A 19,442-nucleotide genomic window follows, 5' to 3' on the forward strand; every position below is an offset into this window, starting at 1 on the left:
TACTTGCATCGCTCCTCTAAATTTTGGTTTTCCTGCAGCAATTTATTGAAAGCCTTGATGTGCTCCTCAACTTGTTTTTTTGTGGTTTCATACATGGTGGTTATTACCAGAAGCTCATCTTTTAACCTATTTATATCGGCATGTAACTTCTGGAAATTTGATTCCTTAATTTCAAGCTCCAAATGACAATTTTGAACCCTATTTTTCATAACTGATAATGCATGTTTTAATTTACTATATTTTTAATGCATGCCTGGCCTTTGATAAGCTTCTGGGTTCTCCTAATATACCTAAGGGGCCATTCATAAATTACGTCATTTCAAATTGGGGGGTCTGGACATCGGATGATGGTAGCCTGACGTAGGAGGAAACGGGGTCATTCGAAGCATTATTTTTGGATGATTTTAGGGGGGGGGGGGGGTCAAAAATCGATGATGTAAATCATAAATCATAAATCATAAATCATTAATTTTTCGTGATAAACTAGTTAAACAGAGTTAAACATACAAAAGTAACATGATAAAGGTTATAAATTCATAATTACATATTGTTTACCACGAAATGGGCTCGCCTCAGCATAATGCTGACCCGAGAGTCGGCGCTGATCTTCCGGCGAGTCCATTTATTGTGGGCCACGATCGCAGCTGTACGGCACGGCCTCCTAAAACTGAACGCATCCATGTAATTTATGGACAGCCCCTAAGGTGCTCTTTCGTAATTAGTGACTAAATGTGAGCATTTCGGCAGCCATCAGCGACCCCGAGCTGCTGGAGGTGGCGGCCAAGGCGTGCCTGGAGAAGGACACCACCACCATGAAGTACCTGAGGTCAGTCCTCGGCAACGGACTCATATTCGCTCCGAGTAAGTACCCTAGCTTGCGCACCCTACACGGTCTGAAATTAAAAGGGGGCTAACGAAAATTTGCAGTTTTGTATTGAAACTAATCAAGGGTAAATGGCATGAAAACTTCACTCGGAAACTAGACTATATTGCGAGGGCAAAGTTAAAGTTGGCTCGATTGAAAATAAGAGCACCGTCAAGTCAAGAGTACCAATTTGGGACGCTAGCATTCGCGTTTAGGGGCATTTTATTGATTTAGAGCGCTCAAATATCCCCATAAATCTAATATTGGTGATTAAATTGGAGATTGTCACCAATATCTTTTCTGACCAAATCGGGCGATTTGATCATCCCGTGGACTCTGGCCTTTTGCCACTAACAAGGAAGGGTACCCAACTGGTCAGCTCCGATTTGAAAGGTGGTTCGATTTTCATACAAAATTCAATCGACTTTCATTAAGTAACTACACACTACTACTACATATATATTTCCGCATTTATCTTCTTTCGAATATTCATTTTCGCTAAATGAATAGGAAAACAATGTTTCATACAGAAATCATGCAAAAATCATAGTTAACTTTTCATAAATTTTACGTATGTGTGCGTCACAAATGTCGTGTATTTGCGACGTTGCCATACCATTTCCGTCGTTGCCGGGCTGACCACGGCGTGAATTTGAAGTGCCGTCATGTTTAGTGCAATTTTGTTGACCTACCCGATTTTGTTGAATAAGTACCCGACGTTCGTCAGCTTAGCTAAGAACTATCACGGTGCGTTTTGTAAACAGTCGCTTTTTTGCTTACAAACGGGAGGTTCCCGGTTCAATCCTCAGTCATTGTATGCTGGGACATAACTTTTTGTGTTTTTTTTACACCTAAATTTCGTTTTTTTTTATTGAATTTTTCTTATTTTCAAAAATCGATTGATTAAGTATGGGCAAAGCGTATTCGTTTAATTTCTACAAAGATAATTAGAAATTATACTCTACCTAATCTCTTTGATTTTGACAATCAGGACATCCTCACAGCAATAAAAAAGAAATGTATATAATTGCCTGTGGTTGAAAATAATGGAATTTTGTCTATGAATGAAAAACACAATTATTACTAGTTACTACCAGGTAAGTAAATTATAACTTGATTATAACTTTATTATAATCCATATTGTTGCATCATCTTTCTTCCTATTACATTAGAGATTTTTTCCTATCAACTATCATGATTCATGATATTATATTTCTTTCTTTATATCTTTTTCAAATATGAAAAAATTTACTGTAGGTACTTGAATTCAAAATTAAAATAAATGTTTTCCTTTTATTTTACAATCATTTGATATTTACCAGTCGCTTTTCGGTGAAGGAAAACATCGTGAGGAAACCGGACTAATCCCAATACGGGCCTAGTTTACCCTCTGGGTTGGAAGGTCAGATGGCAGTCGCTTTCGTAAAAACTAGTGCCCACGCCAATTCCTGGGATTAGTTGCCAAGCGGACCCCAGGCTCCCATGAGCCGTGGCAAAAATGCCGGGACAACGCGAGGAAGATTGATTTTATTAAAGGCTGGGCAGTAAGGGATTGCTTTACTTGTAGAACAAACTATTAGCGCTTTAAAAAAACGGATACCTGACACTTACAAACCTGGACTTCCTTGGGCTCATTATACTAAGAATCGTCAGTAGGTATTCTCCATCCTAGCATAAAAAGATATCCTAAAATGTCGGTCATCACGTCAGGTTTTAGTATCAAAAATGTTTCCCAGCCTGCGTGACGTAGCGGAAACTAAAACTTCTATACAAATATTTGGGACATAGTTTTTATATTAGCTTCAGGATTCAAGAAGAATATGCTAGTGATTCTGAGTTGGAAGAACCCAAAAAGATCATAATCTGTGAAAATCAGGTATTGTTTTTTTTTATGAAAACGTTGATAAAGTAATTTATTGATAATAGCGACCCGCCCCGGCTTCGCACGGGTTAACAAATTATACATAAACCTTCCTCTTGAATCACTCTATTTATTAAAAAAAACCGCATCAAAATCCGTTGCGTACTTTTAAAGATCTAAGCATACAGACAGACAGACAGGAAAGCGACTTTGTTTTATACTTTGTTTATACTTTGTTTTATACATAATTAAACATAATTAAACATATTAGTTAGTACTAGATGCTTATTAGAAAATAAAACTTCAGCGTAGGATGTAGGTAACTCAATGTAGTAATGTTTTCAATCTGACTACACAATACAGGCGTAGCCTAGTGTGGCAGTCATAGGTTAAGTAAAACCTGTAAACTTTTTGGCAAATAAAACTATTTTTATTTTTTTTATTTATTTTTTTTATGTAGTGATAGTGATAGTGATGATGATGGATGATACTGAATATCTGGGGGAAGCGCTGGTGGCCTAGCGGAAAGAGCGTGCGACTTGCAATCCGGAGGTCGCGGGTTCTAACCCCGGCTCGTACCGTCGTACCAATGATTTTTCGGAACTTTTGTACGAAATATCATTTGATACCTATTTACCGGAACCTATTTATATACCGATACCTATTTTTTGGTGAAAGAAACCAATGTGAGGAAACCGGACTAATCCCAATAAGTTTACTCTCTGGGTTGGAAGGTCAGGGCAGTCGCTTTCGTAAAAACTAGTGCCCATGCCAATTCTGGGATTAGTTGCCAAGCGGACCCCACGCGAGGAAGAAGAGATTGAATATCTGGGAGACCGACCAAAGCTCAGAAAACATACAAAAACCCAAAAATGCGCGTTTTCTCACAGATCAGACCTAGCTAAGAGATCAAACCCCTTATAGCAAATTTCATCGAAATCGTTAGAGCCGTTTCTGATATCATCCAAATATCTACAAAAAAAAAACCTATATAATAATTGCTCGTTAAGATAACACAAAAACCGGCCAAGTGCGAGTCGGACTCGCGCACGGAGGGTTCCGCACCATCAACAAAAAATAGAGCAAAACAAGCAAAAAAAAGAGGCCAAGTGCGAGTCGGACTCGCCCATGAAGGGTTCCGTATTTAGGCGATTTATGACGTATAAAAAAAAACTACTTACTAGATCTCGTTCAAACCAATTTTCGGTGGAAGTTTACATGGTAATGTATATCATATATTTTTTTTAGTTTTATCATTCTCTTATTTTAGAAGTTACAGGGGGGGGGACACACATTTTACCACTTTGGAAGTGTCTCTCGCGCAAACTATTCAGTTTAGAAAAAAATGATATTAGAAACCTCAATATCATTTTTGAAGACCTATCAACAGATACCCCACACGTATGGGTTTGATGAAAAAAAAATTTTTGAATTTCAGTTCGAAGTATGGGGAACCCCAAAATTTTTTTTTTTTTCTATTTTTGTCTGAAAATCTTTATGCGGTTCACAGAATACATCTACTTACCAAGTTTCAACAGTATAGTTCTTATAGTTTCGGAGAAAAGTGGCTGTGACATACGGACGGACAGACAGACGGACAGACGGACAGACAGACAGACAGACATGACGAATCTATAAGGGTTCCGTTTTTTGCCATTTGGCTACGGAACCCTAAAAACGGTCACCCATCCAAGTACTGACCCCGCCCGACGTTGCTTAACTTCGGTCAAAAATCACGTTTGTTGTATGGGAGCCCCACTTAAATCTTTATTTTATTCTGTTTTTAGTATTTGTTGTTATAGCGGCAACAGAAATACATCATCTGTGAAAATTTCAACTGTCTAGTTATCACGGTTCGTGAGATACAGCCTGGTGACAGACGGACGGACGGACGGACGGACGGACGGACGGACGGACGGACGGATGGACGGACGGATGGACGGACGGACGGACAGCGGAGTCTTAGTAATAGGGTCCCGTTTTTACCCTTTGGGTACGGAACCCTAAAAAGGACAAAAATAAACAAAAAGAAATTACCTACTCGCACCAGTCTTGAACCCCAATCCTCTTGCACGTATTTCCACGAACATACCGTAACGCTATTGCAGCATACTTACGTTGTGTGAAATTGTCTACTACAAGCATCACGGAAACACTGTTTGTATGTATGAGTTATAGTAGGAAAAAGCATGACAGCAACACTCCGTCGACTTTAAAGGGTGGTTTTTGCACAATGAAGTATTCAATGCTTATTTTAATAGTTCAATATTTACTTAAAGAGTTCGCTAAACATACTTTTAAGTATACAAATACCAAGACCATTCCACAAAAAAATAAAACATGAAATTTTGCGAAAGTGGCGCCATCTAGCGAGGGTTAAGCTTTGAGTAACCTAGTCGAACCACCTAATATGTTATAGAGTAGTCTAAAATAACGGACACGTATTTTTTTTAGCTGCCCATACTCAACTTCCGGGGAGAAATTGGCCTCCAAAGTACTGAAAAGTGACAAAACGCTCTAACTTCTATAGAGAGTTTTTTTCAAGAAAATTGCTAGTTAATTACTTGTTTGAATATATGTTGGAGAACATGAAAAAATAATGGACACGTGTTTTTCTATTTCGGCTCAAATTCATATTTTACAAAAAAAAGCACATTTTAAAGTTTCATACTTGTCATCGTTTCACGCGCCTTAGGTACTTCAGTACCGTGTGTTCACGTCGCCCGCCCGGCGCCGCCAACACGTTGCCGCGCGCCTGCAGCTGCAGCTCCGCGTTCACCACGATTCCACGCGCCTAACAGGGTATTCAAATATTTGAAATGTATACTTTTAGGATCTTTGATGTTTTAAAATATGCTAGGACTTAATGTCCAAACCGGTTAACAACCATGACAACATTCTTCACTAAAGTGTCATTCAATAGAACTTGCTAACTATGTAAACATAAGTTACTAGTAAACTGACATTCAGTGTCAATTTTAGTATGGCGGTTTGTTTACATAGTTAGCAAGTTCTATTGAATGACACTTTATCGGGAAGTTTTTAGTTTTCATAATAAAAAAAAACGAATAAAATAGGTAACCGACGTGAAGTTCGAGTGAAAGGATGAGAAGTATGAAACTTTGAAGTGTTTTTTTTTGTAAAATATAAGTTTGAGCCAAAATAACAAAATACGTGTCCGTTATTTTTTCATATCCTCCAACATATATTAAAACCAGTAATTAACTAACAATTTTCTTGAACAAAACTCTCTACAGAAGTTAGTGCGTTTTGACACTTTTCAGTACTTTGGAGGCCAATTTCTCCCAGGAAGTTGAGTATGGGCAGCTAAAATAAATACGTGTCCGTTTTTTTAGTCTACTCTATAACATATTTAAAAATAAATCAAATCGGAGCTGACCAGTTGGGTACCCTTCCTTGTAAATGCAAGTAGCAAAATATATAAACTCGCAAAAAACACCAATCATGTGTTTGTACGTAAATGTGATTAGGGCCTTTACTTCTGTAGGTCAATAAGGCCAGAGGTCGCGATTGCCCCTTTCTCTCTGTCAAATCAGTGTTCCTTCAACCCGTTACCCGTGATTGAACAAGAAGTTCAAAAAGTTATACAGACTTGCGGCGTGGACGAGATACCACGACGATTACATTATTATGTTACCATCAGTCCTTCCACGAATGTTGTTTTTATTTTGTTATTTCTAGACAAATTAAAAATAGTAGATATCAAACCAATTAAAAAAAACAGTTCGTTTAACTCGCTCATCGTACAAACTTTCAAGTACAGCGCCATCTATCGGCAAATTGACTATTAACTAATTTGTGATATATGTATGTATGTTGGGTTTTCAGGGATAATTCTTTATCATGTGAACCGATTTCAACAATTTTGTTTTATATATATAATTTTATGATATCCCACTCGACCTTAGTAACTAGACTGTAACTATTTATACTGGGTATTTTCCATACTTATAAAAATAAAATGAAAAAAATTACACTTCCAATGTTTGGGTTAGCGATTTTCATAACTACCCCAAATTACAAATCGATAGCTTCAGTAGTCTCGAGTATAATGTGACAGACAGACAGACACACGGACAGAGTCGCACCATAAGGATTCTTTTTGTACCTTTTGGTACGGAACCCTAAAACCCTGTTCTACCCACAATCTTAAAAATATTTGAATGATGCATGGCTGATCGACCTCCTAGAAAAGTTCAACTTATTAGAACAGAAGAGAACCAAAACAAAAATAATACTACAATTTAGAATTTTAGACCCTATCAAAAAAGGCCTACCGATTTGTCACCACTGCTGCTAGACCAAAACAAAGAAGAGGATTCTGAATGCACCCTATTTAGGAATTACTATACACTCTTACCTTGACTGCAAATAGTCATTTATGACACACAAGTGCGAATAACAGTAATTTTAAAACACGACCGAAGGGTGTTTTAAATCGACACGAGTTTCAAATTACCTATTCGCACGATACACGTACAACGTTTTACAGTAAGTACCTAAGCTACTATGAATATGGACCATTAAATTTTCGACGTAGTTACGTAATATCCTTTTTTATGTGCTTACTATAGCAACTGGTGTTGTAATGTAGCATTATTAGATACTGAGTGCGCTTTGTCTGCCTACCACTCTTACGTTCAAGCCTGTTAACGCTATGGCATTATTTATGGGGTCTTATATATGTGCTGCACACTTCATGCTTCCTTTTTCCCGGCCTTTACCCTTATATTTAATGTACTCTGGCTCCACAGTTAAGATCTGGCGCCCCCGCCGCAAGGTAATGGCGCCGACGTTCAGCATGAAGAACCTGCAGGAGTTCGTGACGGTGTTCGACAAGCAGAGCCGCATCATGGTGGCGCAGCTGCGCGCGCACGACGGCGGGGGGGACTTCTCCTTCTGGGAGTTCATCACTGCCTACACTTTCGACGCTATCTGCGGTAAACACATCAAACATAAGTACTATTTTTATTTTTTTACTCCAGCATTTCTATTTCTCAATTAAACGACTGCCAGTAAAATCTAAAAATCTAAATCAAATTCATTAGAAGCGCAGCGCGTGGGGCGAGCCGGCGCTTGTCTATATAGGATCATAATAACCTAGGTATACTGGGTCAAGCAAATCTTGTCAGTAGTAAAAGGCGGTAAATTTGAAAAATCGCGGGTTAGGTTAGGCCATGTGCTTTATCTGTGGCTCGTCAAAATGCACCTGCGTACAAACGTAAACGGTAATGTATGTTACGTAAATGCAACTATATTACTTTATTCAATACAAGTGGTGTTTACCTTTAAGTAATAGGTGGGATCAGACGGTTCACTCGGAAGAATGTTCACTTGAGTGAATGTTTCATTTTCCTTTCATTTCACGTTCACACGACTGCTTGAAAGATTAGTCATTTTTTATTTTCGTTCACTATGGCGTCGAATGAAGTTGTGCGAAAGCGTCGTCGGTGGTGTGTGCTACCTTGGATCGCAAGAAAAAAATTATTTGGAGCCTCGAAAACATTGCAGAGATAACTAATAGCAGATGAAGATCCGGAATCGTATTGCAATCATTTGCGGATGACTAAAAATAATTTTGAAGAACTTCTACTATTAGTAGGTCCCTTAATAGCGAAAGAAAACACTATACCTAGCCGAATAAAACTCCAAATTGTAATCTTTGTCTAGCTAGATTGTGGTATATCCACAGAATTCGAGAAAAATATGCATAATTTGAATGAACGTTCATTTCTGTGTTCACACTGTTCATTTTTTGTTCACTCGGAGTGCGAGTGAATGATGCCGAGTGAAAATATCCAACATTGTTGGATTCTTTCACTAATGAATTTATTTTTCACTTTTGGTTCATTTTGTGTTCAGACGTGGCACTTTGAGTGAAAGATGAATAATGAAACTAGAAAATGAACAAGAAATGAACCGTCTGATCCCACCTGAAAATAGTCAAAACGTTTAGTTATGTTTTACAAAGTGTAAACAATTGTTGGTGAACCAATAAAAAAAAAGAACAATTCACTAACAATGATATCCGCGATCCCGGGCACGCACAGCAGTCAGCTCAGCTTGCTTAGCGAGCTGCGTTCGGAGAAGGGCCTGCACCTTATCAAAAGCTGGCTTCCTCTTCTAGACGGATCTCCCTTGTCAAATTTCAGAGACAGTCCTGGGCATCGAGCTGAACGCGCAGAAGGAGCGACACCACCTGTTCATCACGGCCTTCGACGTGATGATCCAGATCCTCGCCAAGCGGATGCTGTCGCCCTGGCTCTACTGGGACTGGGTCTTCAGGCTCACGCCCCACTACAAACCTTTCACCACGCAGAGGAAGATAGCTCACGACTTTTTTGATAAGGTTGGATAGATTTTTTTCACAATCTACTGCACTCCATCTACTCCATCTCGCGTTAAATGATGGTCCCTATGACAGTTCCTTAGAGTCTATTTTGGTTGGGCTTAGTTGAAATAAAATTTACCTTAAAAAAAAAGTAAAATCGATTTCAATAAATATAAATTACAATATTATGCCGGTTTATATGCGCTACCCAAGTAGCACAGATAGCTCTATAACTACTCACTTTTAGTTCTATCTTACGCTCTGTGCGTATTATGACACTTATAAGAGCACACTCGTGGTCCTACAGCTGTATAATAGATCTCAGTGATATTTATATAGCTTGGGGCTGATTAAAAGCTGCATTACGATATAACACTTTAAACTGTCGCGCTTTGTACACATATTTAATTACACAAACGGGTCTAACGCGATATAATTTCATTGTTTTTACCTTTAATTCCGACGTTTCAGCTGAGTTGCACCAGCTGTGGTCACGGAAAGACTGACGTCTCAACAAATGTCAACGGAGATATTAATAAAACACCACTAAACTACCCGAAATTAGTTAATAACTAAGCAAAGGATTTTCCTGCGGATTTTTTAAATAGAGTGATTCAAGAGGAAGGTTTGTGTATAATGTGTTAACCCGTGCGAAGCTGGGGCGGGCCGGTATAACAAATATAAGAAAGAGGATGTATGCCCTTGGGTACGATACGACACAGTGGAACAATTTTTCTTTTTTACCATCATATACAATATCATGTTGTACTACACCTATAACCGAATAAATTTGTATTTGAGGACAAATCGCCAAACGTGAGCTATGCGTTGTTGAAGAGTTCTGATCATCATCAGCAGTTCCATCAAGCATACACATTCAAAAAAGTGACATTTGATGAAGTACTTCATCAAATGTCACTTTTTTGAATGTGTATGCTTGATTTGTTAAAAAAGAAACCAGAAGAATCACTATATCTATGCCTTTAAGATTCGAGGAGTTCCGTCATAAACATACAATTTTTTTTTTTAAATCGGTGCAGAAATGACGGAGACAATATGGAGTAACAAACATTAAAAACCGGCCAAGTGCGAGTCGGACTCGCGCACGGAGTCATTCCCAAAACCTATTTATAAAATTGTTGACTTTATTTGGACGCTCGAGTCCTTTTAAATTACGCTTAAAAAAACTCAATAAAGGACTCGACTCGGGACTTAAAAGACTCGTAAGTTTATAGGGTTCCGTAGCCAAATGGCAAAGAACGGAACCCTTATGGATTCGTCATGTCTGTCTGTCTGTCTGTCTGTCTGTCCGTCTGTCCGTCTGTCCGTCCGTATGTCACAGCCACTTTTTTCCGAAACTATAAGAACTATACTGTTGAAACTTGGTAAGTAGATGTATTCTGCCCAGCAAACATTTTAAGTATTTTTTCCTAGGCTCGAAGAAGATTTTACCAATTTAACTAAAAATTACGTCCTAAGTCACCAATTATTTTACGTATTGTACACTTTTACTTCAAAGTCAAAATATAGGGACAATAAAACGTAAATTTCACTTCATAAATAGACCATGAAGTCAGGGACTTACGGGTTGAAAATAAGGCGAAATATTAGGTAAAATTTACCTTAAAACCTGACCAATAGGTCAAATCTACTAATAAGGCATTTTAGGTGTATTTGCGACGTAATTATTTCTTATACGGGGACCATGAAGTCACGGACCTAATATTGGAAAATAAGTCGAATTACTAGGTAAAATTCACTTCGAACCCTGACCAATAGGTCAAATGTACTAATAAGGCATTTTAGGTGTATTAGCGACGTAATTATTTCTTATACGGGGACTATAAGATATTGAACTTATATTGAAGTCAGGGACTTAATGGTTGAAAATAAGTCGAATTACTAAGTAAAATTAACTTCGAAACCTGGCCAATAGGTCAAATGTATTAATAAGGCATTTTAGGTGTATATGCGACGTAATTATATCTTATACGGAGACCATGAAGGCAGGGACTTAATGGTTGAAAATAAGTCGAAATATTAGGTAAAATTAACTTCGAACCCTGACCAATACGTCAAATGTACTAATAAGGCATTTTAGGTGTATATGCGACGTAATAATTTCTTATACGGGGACCATGAAGTCAGGGACTTAATGGTTGGAAATAAGTCGAAATATTAGGTAAAATTAACTTCAAACTCTGACCAATAGGTCAAATGTACTAATAAGACATTAAAGGTGTATTTGCGACGTAATTATTTCTTATACGCAGACCTTTAGGTCGTCGGTTTTGTGTCGATTTAGCTACTAATTTTAGGTAAATGTTACTTAAAATAGATACCAAATTGCGACCATATAGTTAAAAACACTTGTAAAGTACTATAAATACCATTAGGTTGTGCCGCCATTTTCTTTCATGATAACGCGATGCAAAATATGAAATTGCATAATTTAAGTTGTTATATCTTGAATGGTGCCATCGCACGGCACTTCATATTGCTAATATTCAAAATAAAACAATATTTTTGATCGAGTCAATACACTCACACACACAAATATTCAATTACAACACTCAATTACAAGCAAATATATGCATTTTGATTTTATAAAATGTTGAAAACTTAAATATTTCAAGAGCCCATCAATAGTTTTGTATGTAAACCTAACATACTGCACGAAAAAAATTTGTGCGCACTAGATTTCATCGTTCTTCATCTGCGTAATCGGCCTAAGTAAATTATTTTACATGACTGTGGCCGCCATTATCATTGCAAAACTTCATGTTGTTTTCTTGTCAGACATTTTGTTTCTGAGTGAAAACAATATATAAGCGTAATGTTTGTGTCTCTTTTTCTCATCATCGCGTCTCATGTAAACATTGCCTCGCAGAGTAATTATATGGTAATAAATATGTCACCACCACGTCTAAAGGTAGTAAAGATTACCAAATTAGTACATTTCAACTACGCGGCACGTCGTGGCGACGTCGAATCCACGTCAGAAACATGACCTAATGTTGACCTAATGGTTGTAATCACTAAATTGCCGTCAATAAATACGTCGCCGGCACGTGCTTTTTTTATTTTCCCCATTTATGTCGACTCGACGTCGATTCGAGGTACCTCATTTTGGTCACCTAAATTGTGCGACCTAAAATAGGTGCCTTTCTCGGAATATTGACCAAAAATGTTCGCATTAAGATTTTCATACAAAAATAGAAAAAAAAAACAATAAATTTTGGGGGTTCCCCACAGTGCCGGCCCGAGCCCTTGATCAGGTTAGAGCGAAATCGGGTTTTGGTGCCCTTCGTTGAAGTGTTCAAGCGTATTTTTCACCACTTCACTCCCCCCCCATACTCGCGTCTTTTAAAACTTATTTTTTCTCATTTGCCATTTTGCCCCCCCCCCCTCGCCCCACTCGCGTCTTTTAAAACTTGTTTTTTCTCATTTGCCATTTTGGGGTATCTACGAGGGTTGTTTGAGAAGTAACTTGGTTTCATATGAAAAAATAATAATATTGCAAATGTATTTATTTTATTTCTCTACGTAATCCCCCCGAAGTTCTACGCACTTGTCCCAACGAGTCTGCAACATCTCTATGCCCTCACGGAAGTGCGTCTCTTCAAGGGCCTCGAAATACGCATTGACCTCCCGTATAACCTCCTCATCGGACTTAAAATTTCGCTCTAAGAGAAATGTTTTCAGTTTCGGGAAGAGGTGATAGTCCGACGAAGCCAAATCTGGTGAATAAGCAGGGTGTGGAAGAAGTTCCAATCGTAACTACGACAATTTTTGTGCAGCGACACGGCTTGAATGCACCGGAGCGTTGTCATGGTGAAAAATCACATTATTTTTTGCCAAACCTGGACTTTTTCAGCTATTGCCGCCTGTAACTGATCCAAAAGTGATGCGTAGTATGCTCCAGTTATAGATTTTCCCTTGGCCAGGTAGTCAATGAAAAGTATCCCTTTGCGTCCCAAAACACAGACGCCATCACCTTTCCAGCAGACGGAATGCATATGGCTTTCTTTGGAGTTGGCTCACCATGACCAACCCATTGTTTCGACTGATGTTTCGTCTCCGGGATGTAGTGATGGATCCAGGTTTCATCCATAGTGACAAAACGGCGAATAAAATCTGTTGGATTTTTTTAAACACCTGCAAATCTTCATCAGATGTTCACATGCGAATACGCATTTGTTGTGGAGTCAGTAATCGCGGCACTTACCTTACACAAAGCTTTTTATTGTGCAAATCGTCGTGTAAAATAAAATGCACCCGCTCAGAAGAGATGTTTGTGGCTTCAGCTAATTCGCGTATTTTCAATCTTCGGTCGGCTAAAACTAAATCATGGATTTTATCGATGATTTCGGGTAAAAGTGCTGTTTTCGGGGCTCCAGGGCGAGGTGCATCTTTAATGCGTGTCCTGCCTCGCTTAAACTCATTTACCCAAAGTCAAACCGTTCCCTAGGAAGGACACGAACTACCCAACGTAGGTAAAATCCTTTAATGGATTTGTTTCACAGTTTTGCCTTCCAAAAAAAAAATGAAGAACTCCACGAATTCCAATTTTCTCAATATTCCCCCGTAACTCAGACCAGTTTGGTTTGAACTACTGTCAAATAACAAATTCCTGCCAAAAATGACATGACGCGATTAAATATGTTTAATTACTAAACTAAATCATAGAGAAAAAAATACATAGAGTGCTCACTCCATACATCAGTTTTAGTACCAAAAAGACTATTAGCATCTAGCATCGAGTAGCGGAACTATCAGTACTGCTACTTGACAATAGATGTAGCACCGACAGGAAAGTCTTATCTCAACAGCATAAGACTTTCCGGTCGGTGCTACATCTATTGTCAAGTAGCAGTACTGATAGTTCCGCTACTCGATGCTAGATGTCGACACTGAAATTAATAGTCTGAACTGATGTATGGAGTGAGCACTCTTGTCTTATTATATTTCTCTATGACTAAATCAATACATACAGAGTTGACGCCAACGCCATCTATACATAGGCGAAACAAGTTACTTCTCAAATTACCCTCGTATGGATAGGTCTTCAAAAATGATATTGAGGTTTCTTATCTTTTTTTTCTAAACTGAATAGTTTGCGCGAGAGACACTTCCAAAGTGGTAAAATGTGTGTCCCCCCCTGTAACTTCTAAAATAAGAGAATGATAAAACTAAAAAAAATATATGATGTACATTACCATGCAAACTTCCACCGAAAATTGGTTTGAACGAGATCTAGTAAGTAGTTTTTTTTTAATACGTCTTAAATCCCCTAAATACGGAACCCTTCATGGGCGAGTCCGACTCGCACTTAGCCGCTTTTTTTTAGCGCAGTCTCAAAACTCAAAAGTCTCGAGTTCCTTCCAACACCAGCTAAGTTATTACTATAATTAGTAATGGCTATTTTGTGTTTGTTATAGGTTATACGTGACAGAAGAAAACAACTGGCAGAACAGGGGGCTGACGAGGGTAAGTACCTCATTGAGTACTAAGAGGAAAGGAGAAACGTATATTACATTTATTGTGGTTTGTAATTTAACTAATAGTAGTGTATCTACTCGTACTTGGAATAACACAAATTAAAATATTTTCATAGAAAGTAATTTAATTTGATCTTAGAGTATTTTTTAGTTATGATCCCTTCATACGATAACAAGATAATTTTTTGATATTGAATTTAGATCTCAAAGACCGCAAGAAGACCTTCCTAGACATGATGATCGTGGCTTCCGGGGGAGAGCGGGGCTACACGGACATCGAGCTGCGCGAGGAGATCATGTCCATTGTGTCGGCCGGCACGGACACCTCGGCCGTCGGCACCGCCTTCGTCGCCCTCATGCTGACCCGCCATCCCAGGGTGCAGGACAAGGTCTACGAAGAGTACGCATTTTGTGGTTTTCATTAGCAGTTCCATTTTTTACCAATTTCTTATAGTTTCGCCATATCCTTCTGTCTGTCAGCAGCTTTGCCCATGACCGTTAGTGCTAAAAAGCTGCAATTTTGCATGTATATAGTTAAATCAATCATACCAACAAAATGCTAAACTAAAAATTAGAAAAAAAAATTTTTTGGGGTTCCTCCCCTATTTCAACACCTATCGTTCCTTCTCGTCTGAAGATTGATTGATAGCATCATTAGCATCGCTTCAATTGTTGTCGATGTCATCTTTCTTCTATCTCGACAGAGCATTCGACGACACTTATGAACGCTACTCAGGTGTTATTATTATTACTCAGTAACTCATTTGTCGAAGATGGCACGATCAACGAATCATTTGACGTAATCATTAGTCTATATCTTAAATGCCATAAGATGGCATGATTCAGCCCTGAACGATGACATTTTAGTTATTATGTCCATGTAATGTAATGTAATCTTATAAAATGTTTTCACTAGATTAAAGGAGGTATTTGGCGACTCGGACCGGCCGGTGACGTGGCAGGATCTGCCGAAGCTGAAATATATGGAGGCCGTCATCAAGGAGACCCTCCGACTGTATCCCCCGGCGCCCGTCGTAGTCAGGGACGTGCATGAGACTGTTGTATTACGTGCGTATCTAATTCAATTTTAATATTGCAACACATACCGTTTGTGCCATCGACAAACAATAAACTATAAAGTTCGGCTCGCGAAAACGAAGAAGCAACCTAACAGCCAGTGTACTCGACTCCCCTTTCTGCGTCCGAAAGACAGGCAGAGAATAAGCCGCCCTAACCGCGTATATATCTAAGACTTTTTTTTTTGTGCAATGTATCAATCACAACAAAAGTCCCTCCGCAACCAGCACGAGTTCGAACTGGAGCACTGGAATATATTAAACACATAAACACATGTAACAAGACTTAAGTCTCAAGTACTGCAGACTTCAACGAGCAGGGATTACTCCCAATGGCCCGCATTTGATGCCCTCGTATCGAACCGACAGCTGGACCTTGAGATCAGTGAGTGTATGTTCGCCTCCTATGTATAAAAATGTTTAGCAGGACCAACTGTCTATGCAAACAATGTTATGGGTTTAAAAAAAATAGCAAAATGGCCTCTTAGAAAAGTACTAGTACCTATTAAGTTTTGTTTTACGAATAGAAAACCCTTCGCAAAATAAAACAAAATGAACAGAAGAATTAAGTTCCCTTAGACACCATTATCTGTAGCATCACTCAAGGAGAGGCTTAAAAAATTGTGGCTTTCCGATACATTAAGTAATTTGGTTTTCCTCGATTAGTACCTACTTCTTTAGTTTCCTTTACTTTTCTGGTTCGAGCTCATATCTATTTATTTATATATATAAATACTCAATATATATCGAGTATTTATTTATTTATTTTATTTAGGTTATATTTATATATGTACGCTTTATTTTTATTTATTTAAGTATTTCTATTTATGTGTATATATATTATTTGTAGCAATGTGTATTCAAAACTTGCATTTCATTAATTTTAGTGATTCTACACTATTGTTTTTGTTTGTCATTCATCGTTACTTCGGTTTTGTTTTATTCGTTTCCTCAAAGGTTAACTGGAAGAGATCCCATACAGGGATAAGTTCGCCTTTGTTGTATTTAATTTACTCTGTAACTATGTTTCTCGTGTTTTTTATTTCCGTGTGCAATAAAGTATATACATACATACATTATCTAAGTCTAACCTAGCGAGGATACTCTTCGCTTAAAACCAAACAAAAATACAATTCCAACTTTACGAGGATATTATCCCCGTAAAACCGAACACAGAAACACGGTGTAGAATCCTTCATAAATAAAAAAAAGCGGCCAACTGCGAGTCGGACTCGCCCATGAAGGGTTCCGTATTTAGGCGATTTATGACGTATTAAAAAAAAACTACTTACTAGATCTCGTTCAAACCAATTTTCGGTGGAAGTTTACATGGTAATGTACATCATGTATTTTTTTTAGTTTTATCATTCTCTTATTTTAGAAGTTACAGGGGGGGGACACACATTTTACCACTTTGGAAGTGTCTCTCGCGCAAACTATTCAGTTTAAAAAAAAAATGATATTAGAAACCTCAATATCATTTTTGAAGACCTATCCATAGATACCCCACACGTATGGGTTTGATGAAAAAAAAATTTTTGAGTTTCAGTTCGAAGTATGGGGAACCCCAAAAATTTATTGTTTTTTTTTTCTATTTTTGTGTGAAAATCTTAATGCGGTTCACAGAATACATCTACTTACCAAGTTTCAACAGTATAGTTCTTATAGTTTCGGAGAAAAGTGGCTGTGACATACGGACGGACAGTCAGACGGACAGACGGACAGACGGACAGACGGACAGACAGACAGACAGACAGACATGACGAATCTATAAGGGTTCCGTTTTTTGCCATTTGGCTACGGAACCCTAAAAACCCAAACGTACCGGCGACTAGCGACCTAATAGCGACATACTGGCGATAAATCTCAGCGTTGGGGAAGAAGTCGTTTATCTCGTCGCATGTAGCGACACAGCACACAAGAAACTTATAGGTATCCGTGCTCATCACATGAATAAATGCCCATACCAGGATTTGAACTCGGATACCGGGTTGAAATAAGTAATTAAGTATTTTAAGTTCCCTCCTTCTGTTTCCAGCGAACGGCGCGACCCTACACCCCGGGATGGGGCTGGTGCTGCACTTCTGGGCCACGCACCGCAACACCAAGTACTGGGGCGACGACGTGGAGCAGTTCCGGCCCGAGAGGTTCCTGGAAGGGCCCCTGAAGCACCCCGCGCAGTTCGCGGCCTTCAGCTACTCGCTGAGAAACTGCATCGGTACGTACATGTTGGTCCCCTGCACCGCAACACCAAGTATTGCTCCAGAAAACCGATAACCAGCAGACTTCTGTATTACATGTACCGTTGAATTTAAAACTAAGTTATTAAACGTTATCATACTAAATATCGGCTTCATAGCTCTATCAGAACTTCAGAAGTGATAAAATAATAGCGTCTCGTACTCGTACGGATCGTACCCGACACCTTTCTAATGCCCCCACCAAGTAATGTTCGACCATCTTCACGTGTCGGATGATGCAGCTTAAGGGCAGCAATTTGAATACATTTGGTATTTCTACGATTCTACGATTTAGCTAACGCAGGAGATCTGCGGCCAACTGCGGCTCGCGAGCCGCATGCTCAAGTCACTCAAAATATTAACTGAAGTTCCCAGACCAAGAAAAACAACGTTTGCGGCTGTTTAAGGTTCCTAAAACTAGTGATTTCTACTGCGGTTGACTCTTCTCAAAAGTTTGCCGACCCCTGAGCAAGCACATGAGCTCATTTGAGAGAAGGCCTTTGCCCAGTAGTGGGGCGTAGGTACTTGATGGTGGAGGCTTCAAGAGACCTGTGGTTAAAAAATGTCGTTGGTGGCATGCGATCCTGTAAATGTTTTTTTTTTAAATATTAAAATCATTTATTTACTAAAAGAAATTAATAACTAGCTTAAATCTAAAATAAGCCCTTGAGACATTGTACCAAGGATGCTGGCGACATTTCCTCGCTATATCGCAATGCTGATACGTTGTGCGAGGTAGCCGCCAGCTCTTCGGTCACCGCAGTTACGTCAACCAGACGCTTCGCGATTTATGCGAACAACTTATGCGCGCTGGGACCCTATGGACCTAGAGTTTCAACTCCAAATGGTACAAAATGGTACTCTCTACCGAGGCTCTTATATTTGTTACGTTTTAAAATTTCAGCGCTTTCCGCCGCCCCGCCCGCTTTTACATTAGTCCGTTGGAGGTGGGACGGTGCCAGTGTGTCTACGCAGGTAGCATCCCACACTAACATCCGTCTCATTTAAATTGTAAATAACTGCAACCGTCGATTTCAGGTGGTAACTACGCCATAATGTCAACGAAGACGAACCTATCGAACCTGCTGCGTCGCTACGAAGTGCTGCCACCGCTGAGCGTGCCGCCCGACCAGCTGCTGGCCCCCTTCAGGGTCAAGTTCGACGTCATGATGAAGCACTGCGACAACTTCGAGCTCAGGATACGGAGTAGACACGATGGACTCAGGAAAAAGTGATCCAGCGAAAAAGAATACGCGCGAGTTGCCTCGATCGAGTTGCAGCGAGCTGAACTCCGCCCGCTCACACAGATAACCAATTCGGAAGCATTCACGATTCCTTATCCTAATAATGAAAACTATGAAAAGGCTAAACTATACAGGGTGGCCCATTTAGATCGGTCAGTATGGGAAAATCTGAAACATATAAGACATACGACGATCTCTTCTTAGGAACCATGTCATCGATTTTAGTATCAAGAAAAACTGCATTCATATATTAATAAAAAAAAGAAGAAAACCTTATAGTTTATACAGGGTGATAAACTATAA

General features: G+C 39.0%; 1 protein-coding gene across 1 annotated transcript; it reads left to right on the forward strand.

Moving 5' to 3' along the window:
- The first annotated feature begins 750 nt into the window (after positions 1-750).
- On the forward strand, positions 751-19,137 carry LOC134659563 (cytochrome P450 4C1-like). Its single transcript, XM_063515230.1, has 8 exons — positions 751-861; positions 7,502-7,687; positions 8,900-9,096; positions 14,520-14,568; positions 14,781-14,979; positions 15,496-15,647; positions 17,694-17,873; positions 18,934-19,137. The coding sequence occupies exons 1-8, from the start codon at positions 813-815 to the stop codon at positions 19,128-19,130; spliced, it is 1,209 nt and encodes a 402-aa protein (XP_063371300.1). The 5' UTR covers positions 751-812; the 3' UTR covers positions 19,131-19,137.
- Positions 19,138-19,442: the final 305 nt, after the last annotated feature.

This window comes from Cydia amplana, chromosome 25 (assembly GCF_948474715.1).
Source record: "Cydia amplana chromosome 25, ilCydAmpl1.1, whole genome shotgun sequence".
NCBI lineage: Eukaryota > Metazoa > Arthropoda > Insecta > Lepidoptera > Tortricidae > Cydia > Cydia amplana.